At 40.1% G+C, this 17,479-nt stretch overlaps 1 protein-coding gene across 28 annotated transcripts in view; it reads left to right on the top strand.

Annotated features, from left to right (window-relative positions):
* Positions 1–17,479, top strand: part of dlg2 (discs large MAGUK scaffold protein 2) — a 1,295,060-nt gene that overhangs the window by 1,240,432 nt on the left and 37,149 nt on the right. For 14 of the 28 annotated variants that reach the window (XM_062977087.1, XM_062977088.1, XM_062977096.1 and 11 more), the window contains 3 exons: positions 4,646–4,745; positions 10,383–10,424; positions 17,039–17,089. In XM_062977087.1, the coding sequence (XP_062833157.1) occupies positions 4,646–4,745; positions 10,383–10,424; positions 17,039–17,089 (193 nt within the window). Of the gene's footprint in view, positions 1–4,645; positions 4,746–6,404; positions 6,451–10,382; positions 10,425–17,038; positions 17,090–17,479 lie in introns of all 28 variants that reach the window. The other 14 variants (XM_062977095.1, XM_062977098.1, XM_062977093.1 and 11 more) reach the window with 3 other exon arrangements.

The following is a 17,479-nucleotide window of genomic DNA, read 5'->3' as shown; positions in this document are numbered from 1 at the left end:
ATAAGAAAGAGGAGCAGAAGCAGAAGGAGAAGAACAAGAACATGTCTCACTATTTATATTCTACTTATCATTTTAAAAATGTTTCTTAATGAACATTGATATTCATTGCCAAAGGACATGGATTAATCTATTTGACTTCATGACTATAATTTTCTTAGTCATGGGGTGCATCTACACCAGTCATGGGCAAACTTCGGTTCTTCGGGTGTTTTGCACTTCAACTCCCACAATTGCTAACAGCCGGTAGACTGTTAGGAATTGTGGGAGTTGAAGTCCAAAACACTCCCAAGATTCCATAGTGTTGAGCTATGTCAGTCAAACTATATTAATTCTACTGTGTAGATACACTCAAAGATGCTTGGATGTAAATAGAAATGCCACCAGAACCAAGTTAGTGACTTGAAACTGGCATTTTCTATTTTACAGATGAATACTAATACAAAACTGGATTTGTGACTTTGCCATCTAAACATCATAACACAACAGAGAGTCATGCATGAGAAACAGCCTCAACTTCACTATTGTCCTAAAATGTTTTCTGGTTTCAAGACGGCAAATAGACAAATTTGGAAGTCCTCTCAAGTGAAAACAATGTAATTCCCCACAATACTGAGCAGTGATCTGTTAGAAATACAGGAATGCAGACTTTTTATCTCACTTCTCTCAATAGGCACTTCGGAAAAACTAATTAATTTTGCTTGCAAGGAGCCAAACTATCCATTTGAGCATATTGTTTCAAATCAATTTCCCATTTTGTCAGTCCAAAATCTGCTATATCAGTCTGTTCTGGATTTTAATCTGAAGTTTAAAAGACCTCTCCAAGGCGCTGAATGTATTTGGAGGATCGTGTAAAAGCTCTGATAGGAAATCCAACTGCTGCTGCCGCCGCAAGGTTTAGTGCATATTATGGTTGTTGTGTGGCTTCAAGTAATTTCTGATTCGTGGTGACTTTAAACCAAAACCTATAATGGGGTTTTCTGGAACTGAGAGTGTGAGATTTATCCAAAGTCATCCATTGGGTTGCTATAGCCAAGTAAGAAATTGAGCCCTGGTCTCTAGAGTCATTGTCCAATGTTCAAATCATTACATTATGTGGTGTGTACACGAACCAATCAGTGCAATGGTATACAATCAATGCTGTCACTGCTGTTGTGTGCCTTCAAGTCATCCCCAGCTTATGGTGCCACTGAGGCCAACCTATCCCAGGGGCCCGGGCTGTGGTGCAGGCTGTTGAGCAACCAGCTGCAACCAGCTGCAACAAATCACTCTGACAAAGAGGTCATGAGTTCGAGGCCAGCTCGGAGCCCCGCGTTTGTCTTTGTCTTTGTTCTATGTTAAGGCATTGAATGTTTGCCTTATATGTGTAATGTGATCCACCCTGAGTCCCCTTCGGGGTGAGAAGGGTGGAATATAAATACTGTAAATAAATAAATAAATAAATGGCAAGATTAGTTGAGAGGGGGCTTCCCGTCTTCTGAGGCTGAGATAGAGACTTGTCTGAAGTCACCCACTGATCTCCTATAGTCCTGATCCAACACTCAAATACAACATACTAGTTCTCACAATATATGCAAGGATCCATAAATCATTTTGCGGATCAACATTTCACTGCCAACAACCGTACTCACAGTAACATAATTGTGACCTGGACAGTGATGCGCTGGTATGATGCTTTCCCAATTCTCAGTGTCCATCCAGATGTGGAACACCTTTTTTGTGCCAGATGCAGCCTTACTAGAACATACCACAAGCAGTTTCTGAAGGCTAAATGCAATAGGTTATTTCAGTGAGTTATGGCTAATGCATTACTAGAATAGAATTTGTTGTGAGCTTACAAAACATTATAAATATCTATGTGGTTCAGAACTCTAGATCAATGGCAGAAAAATAAAAAAGCTCAAATGTCAAATTCAATTTCAGACAAGGTTTGAGGCTATATTCCAGCACTTGTAAAGTCAAAGTGGAAGGGGAGAATGTCCAAAATTACCACCATAATTTAAGATGAAGCTATTGCTACAAGTAATTAACTTATATTACAACCTCTGAGAATGGAAACCTATTCATCCTACAAATTTTAGAGAAACCAGAAGCAATAGTTTCATCGAAAATAGTAATCTGGGTACTTAAAGGCCACATTGGGAGCCTCAAGTTATTCATCTTTATTATAGAAGTAGCTATTTAATGGTCACATGTAATGGGTCTCAGTGAAAGAGTTGAAATTCAGATCCTCTTGCAGAACCTTTGATCCCAACACCCAAGTTAACTCAACATTTACTTTACTGCTTTGAGATTTTTAAAAAACCTCTTTACAAACAAAATATGGTTTTACTTGAAATTTGCCTTTTTTTTTGTTTGCTTGCTTTGATTGTCAGTTGTAGGAGAGGTTTCAGGAGATCACAGAATACCATATCAGTGCATAATAACCTGGCAACTACAATGATTTCTTGATACCCTACAACTTGCCTGTAGACAAATCTGTTGAAATTATGAATTTCTGAAAGGAAAAGACATACAGCCATACAGTTATAGATTTGTTCTGTTGATATATATGAAACATGTTTACAAGAAAACTATGCCGAATACATGTGTGTGCCGTTAAGTAACATCACCATAATAAGAATGTGTAGCCATATGACAATTATTTGGACGAAATGTGATCATCAAAGAGGAAAAAAAGACGAAGGAGCATATCATGATTTCCATTAGTTTTTATATGCCATTCAACTGGTATGATTTGCATGCTGGTTCCCATCTACTTGCCTGCAACCAAAATTACTTTTAAAACCTTTTACATCTGTAGTTTTGTCCCATGTCTTTATTTTCTGCCTGCATGATTCGTGTCTTACCTTTTTGCATGAGGATCACATTTGTCTCAAACATGACTATTTTCAACCATAATGAGATGTCATAGGTTTCCACATATATGATTTTCCCCTCCTTTGTGTGTGTTTCTTTTTAGTTACTAAAATTTAAATCTGCTTGCAATGTAAAAGTGGCATAAAACTTTTGTGACAGAAACAATCATATCCTTATACATTTGGAATCAGCTACGGGCACCATATTGTCTGTCAGTCCTTCAATATTTTGGGGCTCTAAATTATCCGGCAAAGCCCAATGAGCACATCCTTTTCCTCCCCAATTTAAACAGAAAGAGTAAATTATCACAATATGAATGCTCTGAATCCGACTGGCAGTCATTGAATGAAGAGTTAGCAGTGATGAGGACATATGTAAATCCTATTATTTCCATTCCTCTCTCCTATTTGTAGACTGACAGATTCAAGCCATTGTTTATTTCTTTATTTCTACCCAAACAGCCTGCCCCCCCATTGTTAAAGACATAATGCTTGGCTACTAATGTAGATTTCGGTTGATTTGTTCATGGATTAACAGATAACCTTAATGTTTTAAAAAAGTAATTCTTTCATGGGAGAGAAGAGAATCCTTTCATGGGAGAGAAGAGAATCATTCTTGTTTTTTTTAGTTGCCCTCAAATTTTGTTGGGACTGCCATCTCCCATCAGCTCCAGACAGCATTGCCAACAATTGGGGATGCAGTGGAAAGGGAGTCCAATGACTTCTAAAAAGACCCATCCCTGTTTATGTGGTACTTGCAACCTGCAGGTTTTTAAAAATATATAAGTGACCTGCAATCTGAACCATATGTTTGAAAAACCCATGAGGTCATAAGTCTGGAGAAAACAATGGAGCAACCTCTCCCATCCCACCAATCTCCAGCAACAACCAACATTACATAGAGCTCAACTACACCATGTATCTTTGCTTCTTTCTATTGAATGAGAAGATGGTGTATTCTTATATGACAGAAGGTTGAATGGATTGCACTTCCAACTCCAATTCTAAGGCCAGAAGTAGACCTCTTTGTGTATTTCTCCTGTGATAGCATCCAAGAGATAACATTCAGGTTACTCCATCAGGTGGGTTTTAAATACATTTCAGGGAACTATCCAAGGTCCTGATCCTGTTTGGAGAACCAAGGGCTTGGATAACGTTTTTAGAAATTGGAGTGAATTCACTGCCCCGCTGTTGCATTTTAGAGACATTTAGTTTTTCCCCCTAAAACCCTAGTAGAATGAGGAAGCTTCTGTGAACACAATAGCATTAAAATCCCCACTTGAGATATTATGGAATAGCACAGATTGTCAGAAGTGAGCTAGTGAACAATGGAACTCACATTCCTTTGGTTTCCTCAACTCTATGCTCTCACATGTTCTTCAAATGCATGAATAGAACTGAATGTCTGCCCACTAAACCAGAGATGCTTGCTTGGATGTGTTCTTTGGGATTTACCCCCTGTTAAATACAGAAAAATCAGATTGTCAAATTCATTAAAGGAATCCCTTAATTCTTGCTGTTAATCCCAGCTAGAGTAAAGCCATCAGATGTGTTGACTCACCATTCATCCATTGATTGGATTGGTTTATTCCAATTGAGGTTCACCAAGAAGATTCCAGACCAAATCTTCAGCGAAGTTTCTTTTTCTGGCCTATTTTAATTATTCATTTGAAAATTGGACTGAGTCACCACAGTTCTTTCCCACTTTTACAAACTAGTTGTTTTGTCAGCATGAGTGTGACAACAATTAGACGTCCTTGTTTTTGCCCCATGCCTTTTCTCCTTCACAGTCATTCAATGACAAGCGTAAAAAGAACTTCATCTTTTCACGAAAATTCCCATTCTACAAGAACAAGGAGCTGAGTGAGCAGGACACGAGTGACCCCGAACGTAAGTAAATGCTCCAAGATGATGTCACAGTTCAGTACACGGGTGATGCGCATGACACCGGTAGCCCTCCCACACACAACACACGTGTAGGCAACAAAAGTCAGAGTCAGGACAGGTGAGGCATTACTACTGTGACCAATGTATGATAGCAGTCTGGATTCCTTTTGTATCGTCACTTAGATTGGAAAACAAAGCAATGGGTTTTTTTCATGTCTCTACCAATTTTGAAATTTGCATATGTATATTCCAGCCCTATTCACCTTTTCTCAATTGATCCGTTTTTTTTATTTTGGAGAAGGAGAAAGCTATTAATGTTGACACATCCAGGGTGGTTGATTTGTTAGTCTATCACAGCAACAACAATAAACAATCTAGCAGTTCCTTAAAAATTGCCAAGTTCAGTTTTCTTGGATTTCAACTAAAGGAGTGGTGAATGGTCCACAAAAGGTTAGGTCCATTAAAATGTTATTGTCTTTAAGGGGCTTCTAGACCAGTATAGACAGCTACATGAAGGACATAAGATTGTGTTGTCGAAGACTTTCATGGAATCAAAGGGTTGCTGTGAGTTTTCTGGGCTGTATGGCATGTTCCAGAAGCATTCTCTCTTGACTTTTTGCCCACATCTATGGCAGGCATCCTCAGAGGTTGTGAGGTAAATTTGGGAGGCATACATAGTTTTACTTCCAGATGTTTTACTTTCCCCATGCCTGCTCAAGGCCCTCATCATTTCTTAGTTATGGGTCTTTCTTGGTCCTATATTGATACAACAGGAGGAAACATTACAAATTTCCCCTATGTATCTTAGGGAATCAGGGTGGGGGCATTTTATGGTAAGACAGTTGAAAAATCCAACAAATCTTTCATGGGGAATATTAATGAATTTAATGCTTTGGCCAATTGAGTTGTATAAACTGTTGTGTAAAACAGCACAGCTGCTGTTTCAGAATATTTTAGCAGGTTATGGGTGTTGGTTAAGCCATTGAATCCATTAAAAGAAGGGGTTAATACTGAGAGTACTTTGGCTTTCCTTTCAATTCAATGAGCTAAATATAATGGTTAATTCCAAACAAAATAGATAGACCCATTGAATAAATTGGGCTTAACCTGAGTCCAGATTTAGGAAAGTCCTATTGACAGGCCTACTATAGTTGGGATTAGCAATTGGATTTAACCCATTGATTTGGCTTTGAAGCATGGGTAGTCCTACCTTTTTGAGACTGACACTTTCAAAATCCTCTGGACAGCTGACCATAAAAACTAGAGGATTCTGAGATTTCTGCTCCTGAGGTGATTCTTCATAAATGCAACCACAAAAAAGGATGGAATTCTTCCCATCTCTAACACAAACTACCACCCTGGTTTGGCTGTCAACTTGTCTTAATTTTCAGCCAAATTTCTATGGTTTTCTTAAAACCTCACATGCTTTCTCCATTCAACCAAATTAGATCAACTTCCTTATGTCTTCAATGTAGCCTATGAATGGGCAGGATGTGATGGGAACAGCTAACGTTGCTTTGAAAGAGAGCGGGAATCCAGACTGTAAGATCTACATGGTCAGTCATGGTAGTATCCATTTCAATTCCACTGACTTCTTCCTTCCTCTTCTGCGGCTGTTCTTTTCTTTCTTTCATTGCTTTCTCTCTGGGGACTCCCGTACAGGACATCCCCGGATTAGGTGACGACGGTTATGGAACAAAGACTCTGAGTAAGTTCCCAGGAATGGTCACTATAATCCCCCTTTTGTTTTCTTCTTATCTTCTTTTGGAAATAAATTTATTATGTTTCCTTTTATTAATTTAGATTTATTTATTTATTTTGCTTTGATTCCTTCCCCACATCACTTTTCAACCCTAGGATCTGCCACCCTTAGCATGCACAAGACTAGATTTTGATTTTGTCTCCCAGATTTGGATGCCCTTCGGATATTTTAAAAAATAAGGTTTCCTTTTCTTTCTTTTTTTCTTTTCCTTTTCTGCATGACAATATAAGAGCATTCAGCATCTGAAACCAATACATTTCCTTCTATGAATAACACTTTTCTTTCCTTAAAAAATATGCATTATGGATCCTTTTATAATACTTTTGCTTTGTTTGTTGGTATGCTTTTAAACACAGCAGTGTTCCTTTAGCTGCACTCTGGGGCATCCAGAAATTCTTGAGAAGTTTGTCAATTGGTTCCTCAGTTGAAAAGGGACAACTGCCCCAAAATGCCAAGGTTGTAAAGAGTCAGACATCTGATAAAGAGAATAGTCATATTCATGATGGCCCTCAATCATTTATGATCAAAAGTAATCATGCTGAGTCACTAATAGAGAAAATTAAAGTTCTCAGGCCCCCTCTTCTCTGTGTCATACGACATGGAACAGGGATGGACAACAGGGTATGTGAACTCTATGTGCCAGAAATGGTACCACCACTAACCAGTCTTGTTGATATAAGGCTGTAGTATAAGATGGTACGTACCACAGCACTATTATGAACCATACAAGCAGATAAGGGGAGATTATTTCTTCCTATTTATATGGGAAGCAATGGAAGAAGTCTAACTTATTTACTGCACTGCTTCTCAGAGGACCAAGCTGAGAAGCACTGACCTAGAATACTGCTACAGTTCACTAAATTTAAGACAGTGGTTCTCAACCTGTGGGTCCCCAAATGTTTTGGTCTTCCACTCCCAGAAATCCTGATATCTGGTAAATTGGCTGGGATTTCTGGGAGTTGTAGGCCAAAACACCTGCGAATCCACAGGTTGAGAACCACTGACTTAGGGGCATAGTCATAGTGGCAATCCTAGTGTGACAGCAACCCATTTTCAGTGGTGGAGATTGGAGACTAGCCACCAATGGATTGAAGTAATAAGAATGTCTTCTCCAAACCAGAAATGTGCCCATCCTGATCTCAAAAAGGAAGATGGCAAGTAAATAAACAACTGAAAGCTATAGCTGCTCCTTGCAAACTGTTCCTTGCCACCAGTATTCACCTCCTGGTTCCAAGAGGTGGGTGGAGAAGGACAGGAGAACCTCAATGAACACGATGCTAAGAGGTGCCCTCAGATCATAGACTCAACCCTGACAATGCCAAGAAAGGGTAGTTGTGTTAGATAAAGTATATTTCTAGTTGGGTACAAAATGGCAACGATGGCCCCAAACCAGTTATCTCATAAATTGATATCATGTCCTAGAGTCCTTCGCACGTTTTATGCTCCAGACCAGTGGTTCTCAACCAGTGGGTCCCCAGATGTTTTGGCCTTCAGCTCCCAGAAATCCTAACAGCTGGTAAACTGGCTGGGATTTCTGGAAATTGTAGTCCAAAACATGGTTGAGAACCACTGCTCTAGACACTCTTCTAGCAAACAGGTCCATATATAGGGAAAGTTGCTAATATTTCAGAATGTCTGGAAACCATTGTTCTGTATGGTAATCAACTTAGGACTTCTGAACTTTCAGCAATATTAACATTATTTCATATTTTACAAAAATAAGATAACTTTTAAAAGTGCATGATATTGTGCATGATTCCCATGGGGCAATTTCTACTTATTTTTCCTATCCAATTTTGGGTCCATTTCAACCTGAATTCAATCATGTCTTGGATGTTTTCTACCCAAATCCCTAAATGAGTTTCCAGCAGACATGAAGGCACAAGAGACAAACAAACTCCAAATAAATTTGTGGGCAATTTGGGGTATCCTCCCCAAAAATAAATGTTTTCTTTTGTGCTTCCATTGCCATGAGTGGTCCCCATAAACCTATAGGAATCTTATTCTTCTCCTAGATTCATGTTGTGTCAGATATAAAAGCAATGGGCATTCACCAGCATACATTACTAATAAGGGAATTGTACATTCAAGAAAAGGTAACCTAAATAATGCAATCCCAGTGCAATGGTTATTTAGAAATACAGGACTGGTATAATCAGGAGGAGAACTATGCAGAGTGATATAACTTTCTTGCTGCTGATGTCAACATCATTCAATATGCTGATGTGCCATGCCGTTCTTTGCATCACTCTTACCTTGCAATGGCTACACATAACATGCAAAACAGCTATTTGCTTTCCTTCAGAGTTCTCCCATTCTTTTTACGAGACATGAATGAACTTGGGCCAAATGAAACCAGAATGCACCACTGTTGCCACTGGACTGCCTATTGCTGTGAATGTGCCTTTTTTAATTACAGAGGTTGATGTTTATGGATCCAACTTTGGGTTTCCCTTCTGGCTAAGCACTGATTAACCTGTCCCATCGGTTAACTCATTGCAATGGTTCCCTTTCCCTGTAAAAGCAGGTATGTTATCTCTTGTGGAACTGGTTGAGAGGTCCAGTTATCCAGTGCCAAATTTATTCCTAATGGCAAAATTCCATATGGCAAAATCATATGGAATCATGACATCGTTCTAGTCCAGAAGTGGGACTCTACAAGGCTCATAGAGATTAATGTAGCCCCTTACCCTCTGAGAGTCATCTACTCTTGCTTTATTTAGTAGTCACAACTAGCATTGTCAAACTGAAAACCAGAGATATTCCCTGTATCTGTAATGGTTGTGTAGAACAGAGAATCTCAGAAGGTGTTGCATGTCTTGCAACCAACTAACAAGCAACACTTACAAAAAATTTCATTTTCTACTCAACCATTAAAAATACAGGAGGCCCCTCCAGTTTTCACATTACTAATCCTACACATCACTAAAGATCTAAGGAAAGGTGATTAACCATAATGGATGTCTTATATGGAATTTAAGTACAGTACAGATTTCCTAGCATTTCCTCATTCCATAAGTTAGGGATGTCAATCTCATTTTCACTGAGGGCCACATCAGCCTGATGGTTGCCTTCAAAGGGCCATTTGTAATTGTAAGACTGTATAAATGTCACAATGTTGTTCTGGCATTGAAAGCCTTGCAAGCCACATAAGATGATATGGTGAGGTGGATTTGGCCTGTGGGCCTTGCATTTGATACATGTGCCATAGATGATTGTTTTATGTACAAATATCCACTGCTTGAAAATACACTTACCTCACAGTGGACCCCATGGAATTTTTTTTAATTGCTACCCTCCAAAAATTAAATGCTGAAAATATCCCAGTAGCCTCCAGAGATATTGGAAAGGGTGGATTCTACCTTCCTGGAGAATTTTTAACAAAAGGTTGGATAACCACCTATTCCAAGTGCTTTAACTATGAGGCCCTTGATTGGCAAGAGGTTAGACTAGATTGTTTTCTATGTTGCTTGCTATTCTATGTGTCAGGTTCTTATGGATGCTGAGAATTGCAGTCCTAAAAAGAAGGGGGACTAATCCAAGAAACTGGATCGTAGTAGGCTGTGGATCACAAATGTACAGGGCTTCCACTTTCAAGAATAAGATCCTCTTGCAGAGCTGCTCAGATAGTTTGCATCAGGATGGTTTTTGTTTTGTTTTTAGGAAACACTTTTGGCACCGAGCATACAGCTCCTTCTCAATTCCTCCACAAGTGATAACGCTTTTGGCCTTCCCTTCATCAGTTCTCCAAAACTGTCAGGCTGCCTTGCTTTTCGGTTCCTCCACTCTGCACAATCCACCTTTTGCATGCCTCGGGTGCTTCCTTAACATTCAGATGCTTGGTTATGTCCTTTTAATTTGCTGTCCTGTTCTTGCAGAACATGTTCCCTCTCTTGCCAGCGATAGCGAAAGTAGCTACAGTAAGTTACGGCTTTTGTTTGGGTCTTCTTTTCTTTTCTTTTTTAACTTTGGCTTGCCCGTGACAGTTCCCTTTCTCTGCTTTTATTTGTTTCTCTTTGCTTCACAAATGGTCAAAATATCTATAATATATTGTGATGGGAGCAAATGGCTTGATGGATACAACTGACTGAAAATAGAAATTAGTACAGAATACATGAATATAGAATACAGTTCTGATGTTTTTTGGTGTGATCTTTCTTGAACAACCATGGCTAAAAAAATGTTGGTTAGTTCCAACTAGAGTAAATGCATTGAATCAGTGGTTTTGCAAAAAATAAACACACATATAATTGCTATCGACCCAATGGTTCTACCACTAGTTAGGACTAGCAAAAGAATTTGAGTCTCAATTTCCTCTCTCAATAAATCTGCAGGTATTATGCATCTAAGTGACATTCCTTCTGAGGACTCGTTTGACTAACAAAAGAAGAGCCCTGCTGAATTGGAACAAAAGGAACATTTTATCATGTTGGTTCCACCCAGGGCTGGTCCAATACATTTTGTTGTCCAAAGACAAAGGAGACGGTAGCACCCTCCTCTCTCTCCAGTCTATGCACAGAAGACAACTTAACCCCACTGATAGTGTCACCCACACTTGGGGCATCAAACTGGTTTAGAAGGAGAGGCTGTGGGCAACACACAGCTTTATTCTCCAAGGCATAGGAATGGCAAGGCAATTCTGGATAGTCAGACGTTTCTGAGATGCAAAGTTCATAACATCTAGAGGACCAGAGAGCTAAAGTCTATGCAATCTGGAGGACGAAGGTCTGAAAACCACTGCTATAGGCCACATTTTAGTTTTCTCTTAAACTAGTTTAGGCTAGCAGAAACTCTTTCCAAAGTTAGAAGTGAGCAGAAGCCCATTTTGATATTGAAAAAGCCCTCCAACTATATATAAGGGCTTTAATAAAATGCCATGCCTTGACTGGGCACTAGAGTGCACTCAGTGTTCACACCAGTCAGGTCTCCAAGGGCAGAGTATTTCGTAACTGGGGTCTCACAATTGAGAAGATCAATTATATTATGCTTATATTTTGTCCTTATGTTGTTTGGGCCTCTGCTCCGTGTAAGCCGCCCCGAGTCCCTGCAGGGAGATGGTGGCGGGGTATCAATAAATTATTATTATTATTATTATTATTATTATTATTATTATTATTATTATTATTATCTCCTATGTCTTCCCACATCATATTTCCACCACTGGAAGTAGGGTCCATCTTGCAAAGCACAATCCTTGGGGATAGAAGGAGGTATTTCATTTTCAAGTATCATGTTTGCATCCCCAAGACTAAAATCTAGTGTGAATTCAGATGAAAGTCAACAACAATCTCTAGTTACAGGATAGAATGTTTGGGGTACAATCCAACTTTTCTGTAACCAACAAGAGAACGTTCAAAATGGATGGAAGTTTTTCAATCTAATTGTGAACATGCTCAATAAATGTAAAGGAAAAATTACCATCCTTCCTCCTTCTCTCCTGCTGTTTGCTGAAGTTCCTCAAGCCATTTGTGGAATATAGATATGTGCGAGCATGTGTGCGCACACTGACTGTGGGGCACTTATCTTTTCTGGTGCCAAAGTAACCATGGATTTTAGTCCTTATGGTTATGGGCTTTTGATACCCTCTGGTAATTGTGCTAATTGTAATAAACCTGACTTTCTTTTAACTAAACAAGATACTTTTGACAGGTTTCACTGGCACCACTTCAACTGATGTGAATTTCCTGGCAAGCAATTGCCAGAAGAAATGCTTTAAAAAAAAAACCTTCCAGTCAACTTCTCTTTTAACCCAAATGCCCTGTGCCCTCATATACTGGGTTGGCTTCAGGCCTGTAGAAATACTTTGTCTAGTTTTCTGGACTAAGCATCCTGTTGCACCAGCAGGCCTCCTTAGCCAAATGGCTACCATTTTAGGCCAGGGTCCTATTTTTAAAAAATGTATATTTGCTTTATTGACTACCAGTCTGATGTCAAAGTGCTTGTTATGACATTTAAAGCCCTACACCACTTGTGTCCAGGATATCTAAAATACTATACCCCATACAAACCTGTCTGAATTCTAAGGTAATCGGTACATTTTTCTCTAAATTCTACCACCATTGAAGATACTGGAGAGGCCCTTCACTAAATGTTCTTTCCAAAGCGGGCTTTGAGAAATGAAATTCAAATCACATTACACAGCAAAAAATAATATTAAGAACAGATCTATGGAGAAGTACGAGACATCTCTTTAATCAAAACCCAACTGGATGTCAGAGCCCTGTGTGAATAACAGGCTCCATAATTATACATCATAGGCTACATTGCATAACTGTGTTGCATAGTCTATGTTGCATAACTGCTACAGTGTGCATCACGCACATCTGATGAGCCTTGGGCACTTCTGATGTGCACTGGGTTCTTTTCATGTGCATCAAGCACTTCTGGTGCACATAACTAGCCAGAGTCAGACGCACATTGGAGCACACCCAAAGCAGACTGGTGCACTGCCCACCGTACATCAGATCATTCTACCATTGAGCAACAGCTTGTCATATGCAGTAATGTCACCACAACATCTAGGTGAATGTTTGAATTGCAAAACTGTTCTATTCTATTTCGTGCACACAAAAATGTAAATCCTATACTACCCAGGTGGCAGAATCTTTGCTGCCTGGGTCCTTTGTGGGTGGGTTCTTTTTACCTTTCAGCTAAGATAATGCATTGGACCAGTATATCCCATGATGTTTTCAGGAAACCAACATACTGTTGTTCCTATGAGGTAGTTTTATTTATATCCCACCTTTCCTCCCAGATTTGGACACAAAGGCTGGAATCTTAGTTGCTCCCAACTAGAGGGGACCCATTAAATCAGTGGGATTTCTCTATATCATGACTGGCCATTTAGCAATTTTTTCAAAGCATCAACCCTATCTGGGACTAACCAACAGGATTCCAGCAATTGCAGTTTATGAATTGAAATTCAATTTAAAGTATTGAAAATGTCAAAATAATAATAATAATAATAATAATAATAATAATAATAATAATAATAATAATAATCTTTATTTATACCCCACCACCATCTCCCCATGGGGACTCAGGGCGGCTCACATGGGGCAAGGCCCAACTAGCACAATTTACAAAGACAACAGCATAAATACATTGAACAATATACAAAAATAATAATAAAACACAGTAAGACAATAAAACAAGAGTTAATACAGCAGTAAATCAATCAACCACCAAGTACAATTCAGTCGACTTCATTGGTGGGGGGGACTGCAGCAGCATTATAAAAATAACATAATCAGTTAAAATACCAGAATAAAAGGGACCTAATAAAATTCAGGATAGAGTTATAATGCCAGCTGAGGCTGGTCATCCAGTGACTGTCTCACCAAAGGCTAACCTAAACATCCAGGAGACTCAAACTACTATCAATGCTAAAATGGATTAAAAACAACAAGCCATGCATCCCAGGTACTGAATAGTAGACTTGTGCTTTCAGGGTAAACCTTGTCCCGTTTCATCATGTCCCGGCTTTCATTCGGGGCCCTTATCCATTTTCAAGAGTCTCTTGAAATTGGAAGGTTTGGATCAGGACCCCAAAATGTAGACCATAATGGGGGGGGGGGCTTCCCACCCACTGCCTGCCCTTTCTGGTATTCTTCTTATCTGCTGGCACCTGCTGTTGCTCCTCTGGAGTAAAGCATTCAGCTGCAGGCGGGCTCCGGACCTGCCTGCACACCTTGCCAGCCAACACACACACTCTGCTGCGCTCTTGGAGAGTGTATTATTTATTTTATTTACAGTATTTATATTCCGCCCTTCTCACCCCGAAGGGGACTCAGGGCGGATTACAATGAACACATATATGGCAAACATTCAATGCCAACAGACAAACAACATATATAGACAGACACAGAGGCATTTAACTTTTTTTCCAGCTTCACGATTCCGGCCACAGGGGGAGCTGTTGCTTCACTGTCCACTAGTGGCTCTACTTCCTCATTCCTTTCCTCGTGTTTTGCTGGCAGTTTTATGATGTTGTAAGTTAGTTAAATTAGCCTCCCGCATAAAGCGTACCTAAATTTCCCTAATTGACAGATGCAACTGTCTTTCGGGGCTGCATAGGTCAACAGCAAGCCGGGCTATTTAATGGTCGGGGGCTTAACCCAACCCGGGCTTCGAACTCATGACCTCTCGGTCAGTAGTGATTTATTGCAGCTGGTTACTAGCCAGCTGCGCCACAGCCCGGCCCTTGTATGTGTGGCGGGGCCTGAAAGCAGGCCCAGAGCTTGCCTGCAGATGGCGAGCTCCGGGCCTGCTTGAAGGCCTCACCACACACACATTCTCCAAGTGTGTAGAGAGCATGTTTGACAGCTGGTGTGTGTGTCAGGGCCTGCAAGCAGTTCTGGAGCTCACCAGCAGACCCCACCAGTCGCCAAACACACCCAACACACTCTTGGAGAGTGTGTGTGTAGTAGTAGGACTTGCAAACAGACCTGGAGCTCGCCTGCAGCTCTAGGCCTGCCTACATGCAGGTAAGGAGGCAATTTCAACTTGACATGAAAGCAGACTTACATGTCAAGCAGATTTCCATATTGGAAGGGGGCTTCCTGTTTCGTGCTGCCGGATAAACGGAAGACACGAAAGAAACAGGAAAAACGGTAGGGATGAATTTCGCGCATATGTCTACTGAATAGACTACCATCCAACAGGGATTTTAGATCTATAGCTCCCATTTGATACTCCCAACAAGGGCAGTAATAAAGGACTATGGCAGCTAAAATATCTGGGGCTATATCTGGTGGCCCAGTGTGTTAAAGCGCTGAGCTGCTGAACTTGCAGACCAAAATGTCCCAGGTTGAAATCCCGGGAGCGGAATGAGCGCCTGCTGTTAGCCCCAGCTCCTGCCAACCTAGCAGTTCGAAAACATGCAAATGTGAGTAGATCAATAGATACCACTCTGGCGGGAAGGTAACGGCGCTCTATGCAGTCATGCCGGCCACATGACCTTGGAGGTGTCTTTGGACAATGCCGGCTCTTCGGTTTAGAAATGGAGATGAGCACCAACCCCCAGAGTCAGTCACGATTGGACTTAAAGTCAGGGGAAACCTTTATCTTTACCTTTATATAATTATAGTGATATGATTCCACTTTTATAGTTGCATCCTGTTCTGGAAAAATGTAATTTAGGGAAGCACTATTGTTCTCTGACTGAGGATTCTATGTTGTTATTTGAAACTTCAGTTCATTTCTATCCAGTTGTGACCCTAGGGCAAACCTATCTTGGCAAGAATGGCTTAGAAAAGGTTTACCATTGTCCTCCACTGAGGCAGAGAGAGTGTGACTTGCCTAAGACCATTCAGTGGAGATGCAAATCATGGTCTTTAGAGAGGTAGCCCAACAATGCTCCTCCTTAAACTAAAAATACAGTATTCAAAATGGTATAATTCTAACCTCCCCTCCCCCCCCAAAAAAAATTAAATTCTTTACTCCTGCATCAGAAAGTTCTAAAGATTTCAGTCTTAGCAGCTGTTGTGACTAAAATGGCTTTTATTTTTGAAAGAATATTTTTCAACATGGATGTATCACATTACCAATTGCTAGATTATTAGTTTTAATGAGCTGTGAAGTAGCAGTTCATTTAATGGGAAGTAGCATTTTCCCCATTACATTGCTTTGCACACACATGCGTGAACATACAGAGTTCCTCCATTAAGCCTCCTTCAATTATGTCCTTTAATAGAAGAGCTTTCAATTAACCCCTCTTAACGAGCAATTAACATCACTTCCACATTCGTTCCTATGTTGATTTAGTCTAATTGCTCAATTGGTCGTCACTGCATCAATTAAAATAGACAGCAGTGAATCAAGAAGAGCTATGCATGCATGTACAGGCAAGTATGGTATGTGGGCTTTTAAAAAAATGATTCCCAGAAGAAGTAGAACTCAACATTCTGTCTTTTCTATGGCTTGTTAGCTGATTATCTGATCCTTTTAATTACCTATCCCTGGAACTGAGTTGGAGGTCTGCATTGGAAAGATTGGGTTGTATCTTGTATCACTGATCAATAGCTAGTTTGGGAAAACAGAAACAGCATTGGAGAAGAAAATGGCCAGTGAACATGACATGCTTTTCCAGACCTTCAGAAGATTATCTAGGTCTCTGCACCTCTGAGTCAAAACATTCAATGTAATGCCGTACAATGCATTATGAGACTCAAATATGCATGAGCTGTTTTGCTTTCATTTCCCTTTCTGTTACCAATCATGCAGTGCTGGTCTTTTCTTTAAAATGTAGAATTTCAGGAGGTCCCTAATTCATAGTTGCAACAGACCAAAAAAAAAATCCATTACTTTCTGTTTTATTCCTCCTGGCTCACATCTTGGTAAATCCAAAAGGAGGTTTCATTGCCACAGCTGAATAGTTATATTTATAACTAGTGAAGAATTACTCTAAAGAAGGTTTTGAGGAATACCTTAAGTTGGAGCATACTCAATGAGCTTAATATTATTTCCTTGTAAGATCTGAGAAGGAGTCCTGTTTGTCGGAGTTTGATGGTCTTGTTTTCTCTTCCCTTCGCAGGAGGACAAGAGGATTTCATTCTCTCCTACGAACCTGTAACAAGGCAGGAAAGTAAGCAGACTTGGATTCTGTGCCAAATAAGCTTAGCCTAGCCTAGTCCACTTGTATGGTGAATAATTGTTAAGGATTAGGGAGCACATGGTAGATGTCCAGGGAACCATGAAGAGCTGTCTCCCCATCAAATTTGGGGAAAAACTGGCTTCAGACACCCCCCTCCCCCTAAGTGGCACAAGGATAATTTTGCTATATTTATAACCCTTTGGGAGTCATTTACTGGACTGGGCATACTACTAAATGTGATCCCCGTCTACAATCCAAAGTGGTGCATTTCACCACATATCACTCTGCATGAATGAATTTTGGAGTGTTTTTCCAGAGTGTCCAGTAGAAGACAATACGGTGGTGGAGCATATGAATTAAATTTGTCCCATATAGGAACTA

This window comes from Anolis carolinensis, chromosome 3, assembly GCF_035594765.1.
Source record: "Anolis carolinensis isolate JA03-04 chromosome 3, rAnoCar3.1.pri, whole genome shotgun sequence".
In the NCBI taxonomy this organism is placed as follows: Eukaryota; Metazoa; Chordata; class Lepidosauria; order Squamata; family Dactyloidae; genus Anolis; species Anolis carolinensis.
Note: the sequence above shows the minus strand (reverse complement) of the source record. Positions and strands in the feature narration are given on the sequence as shown.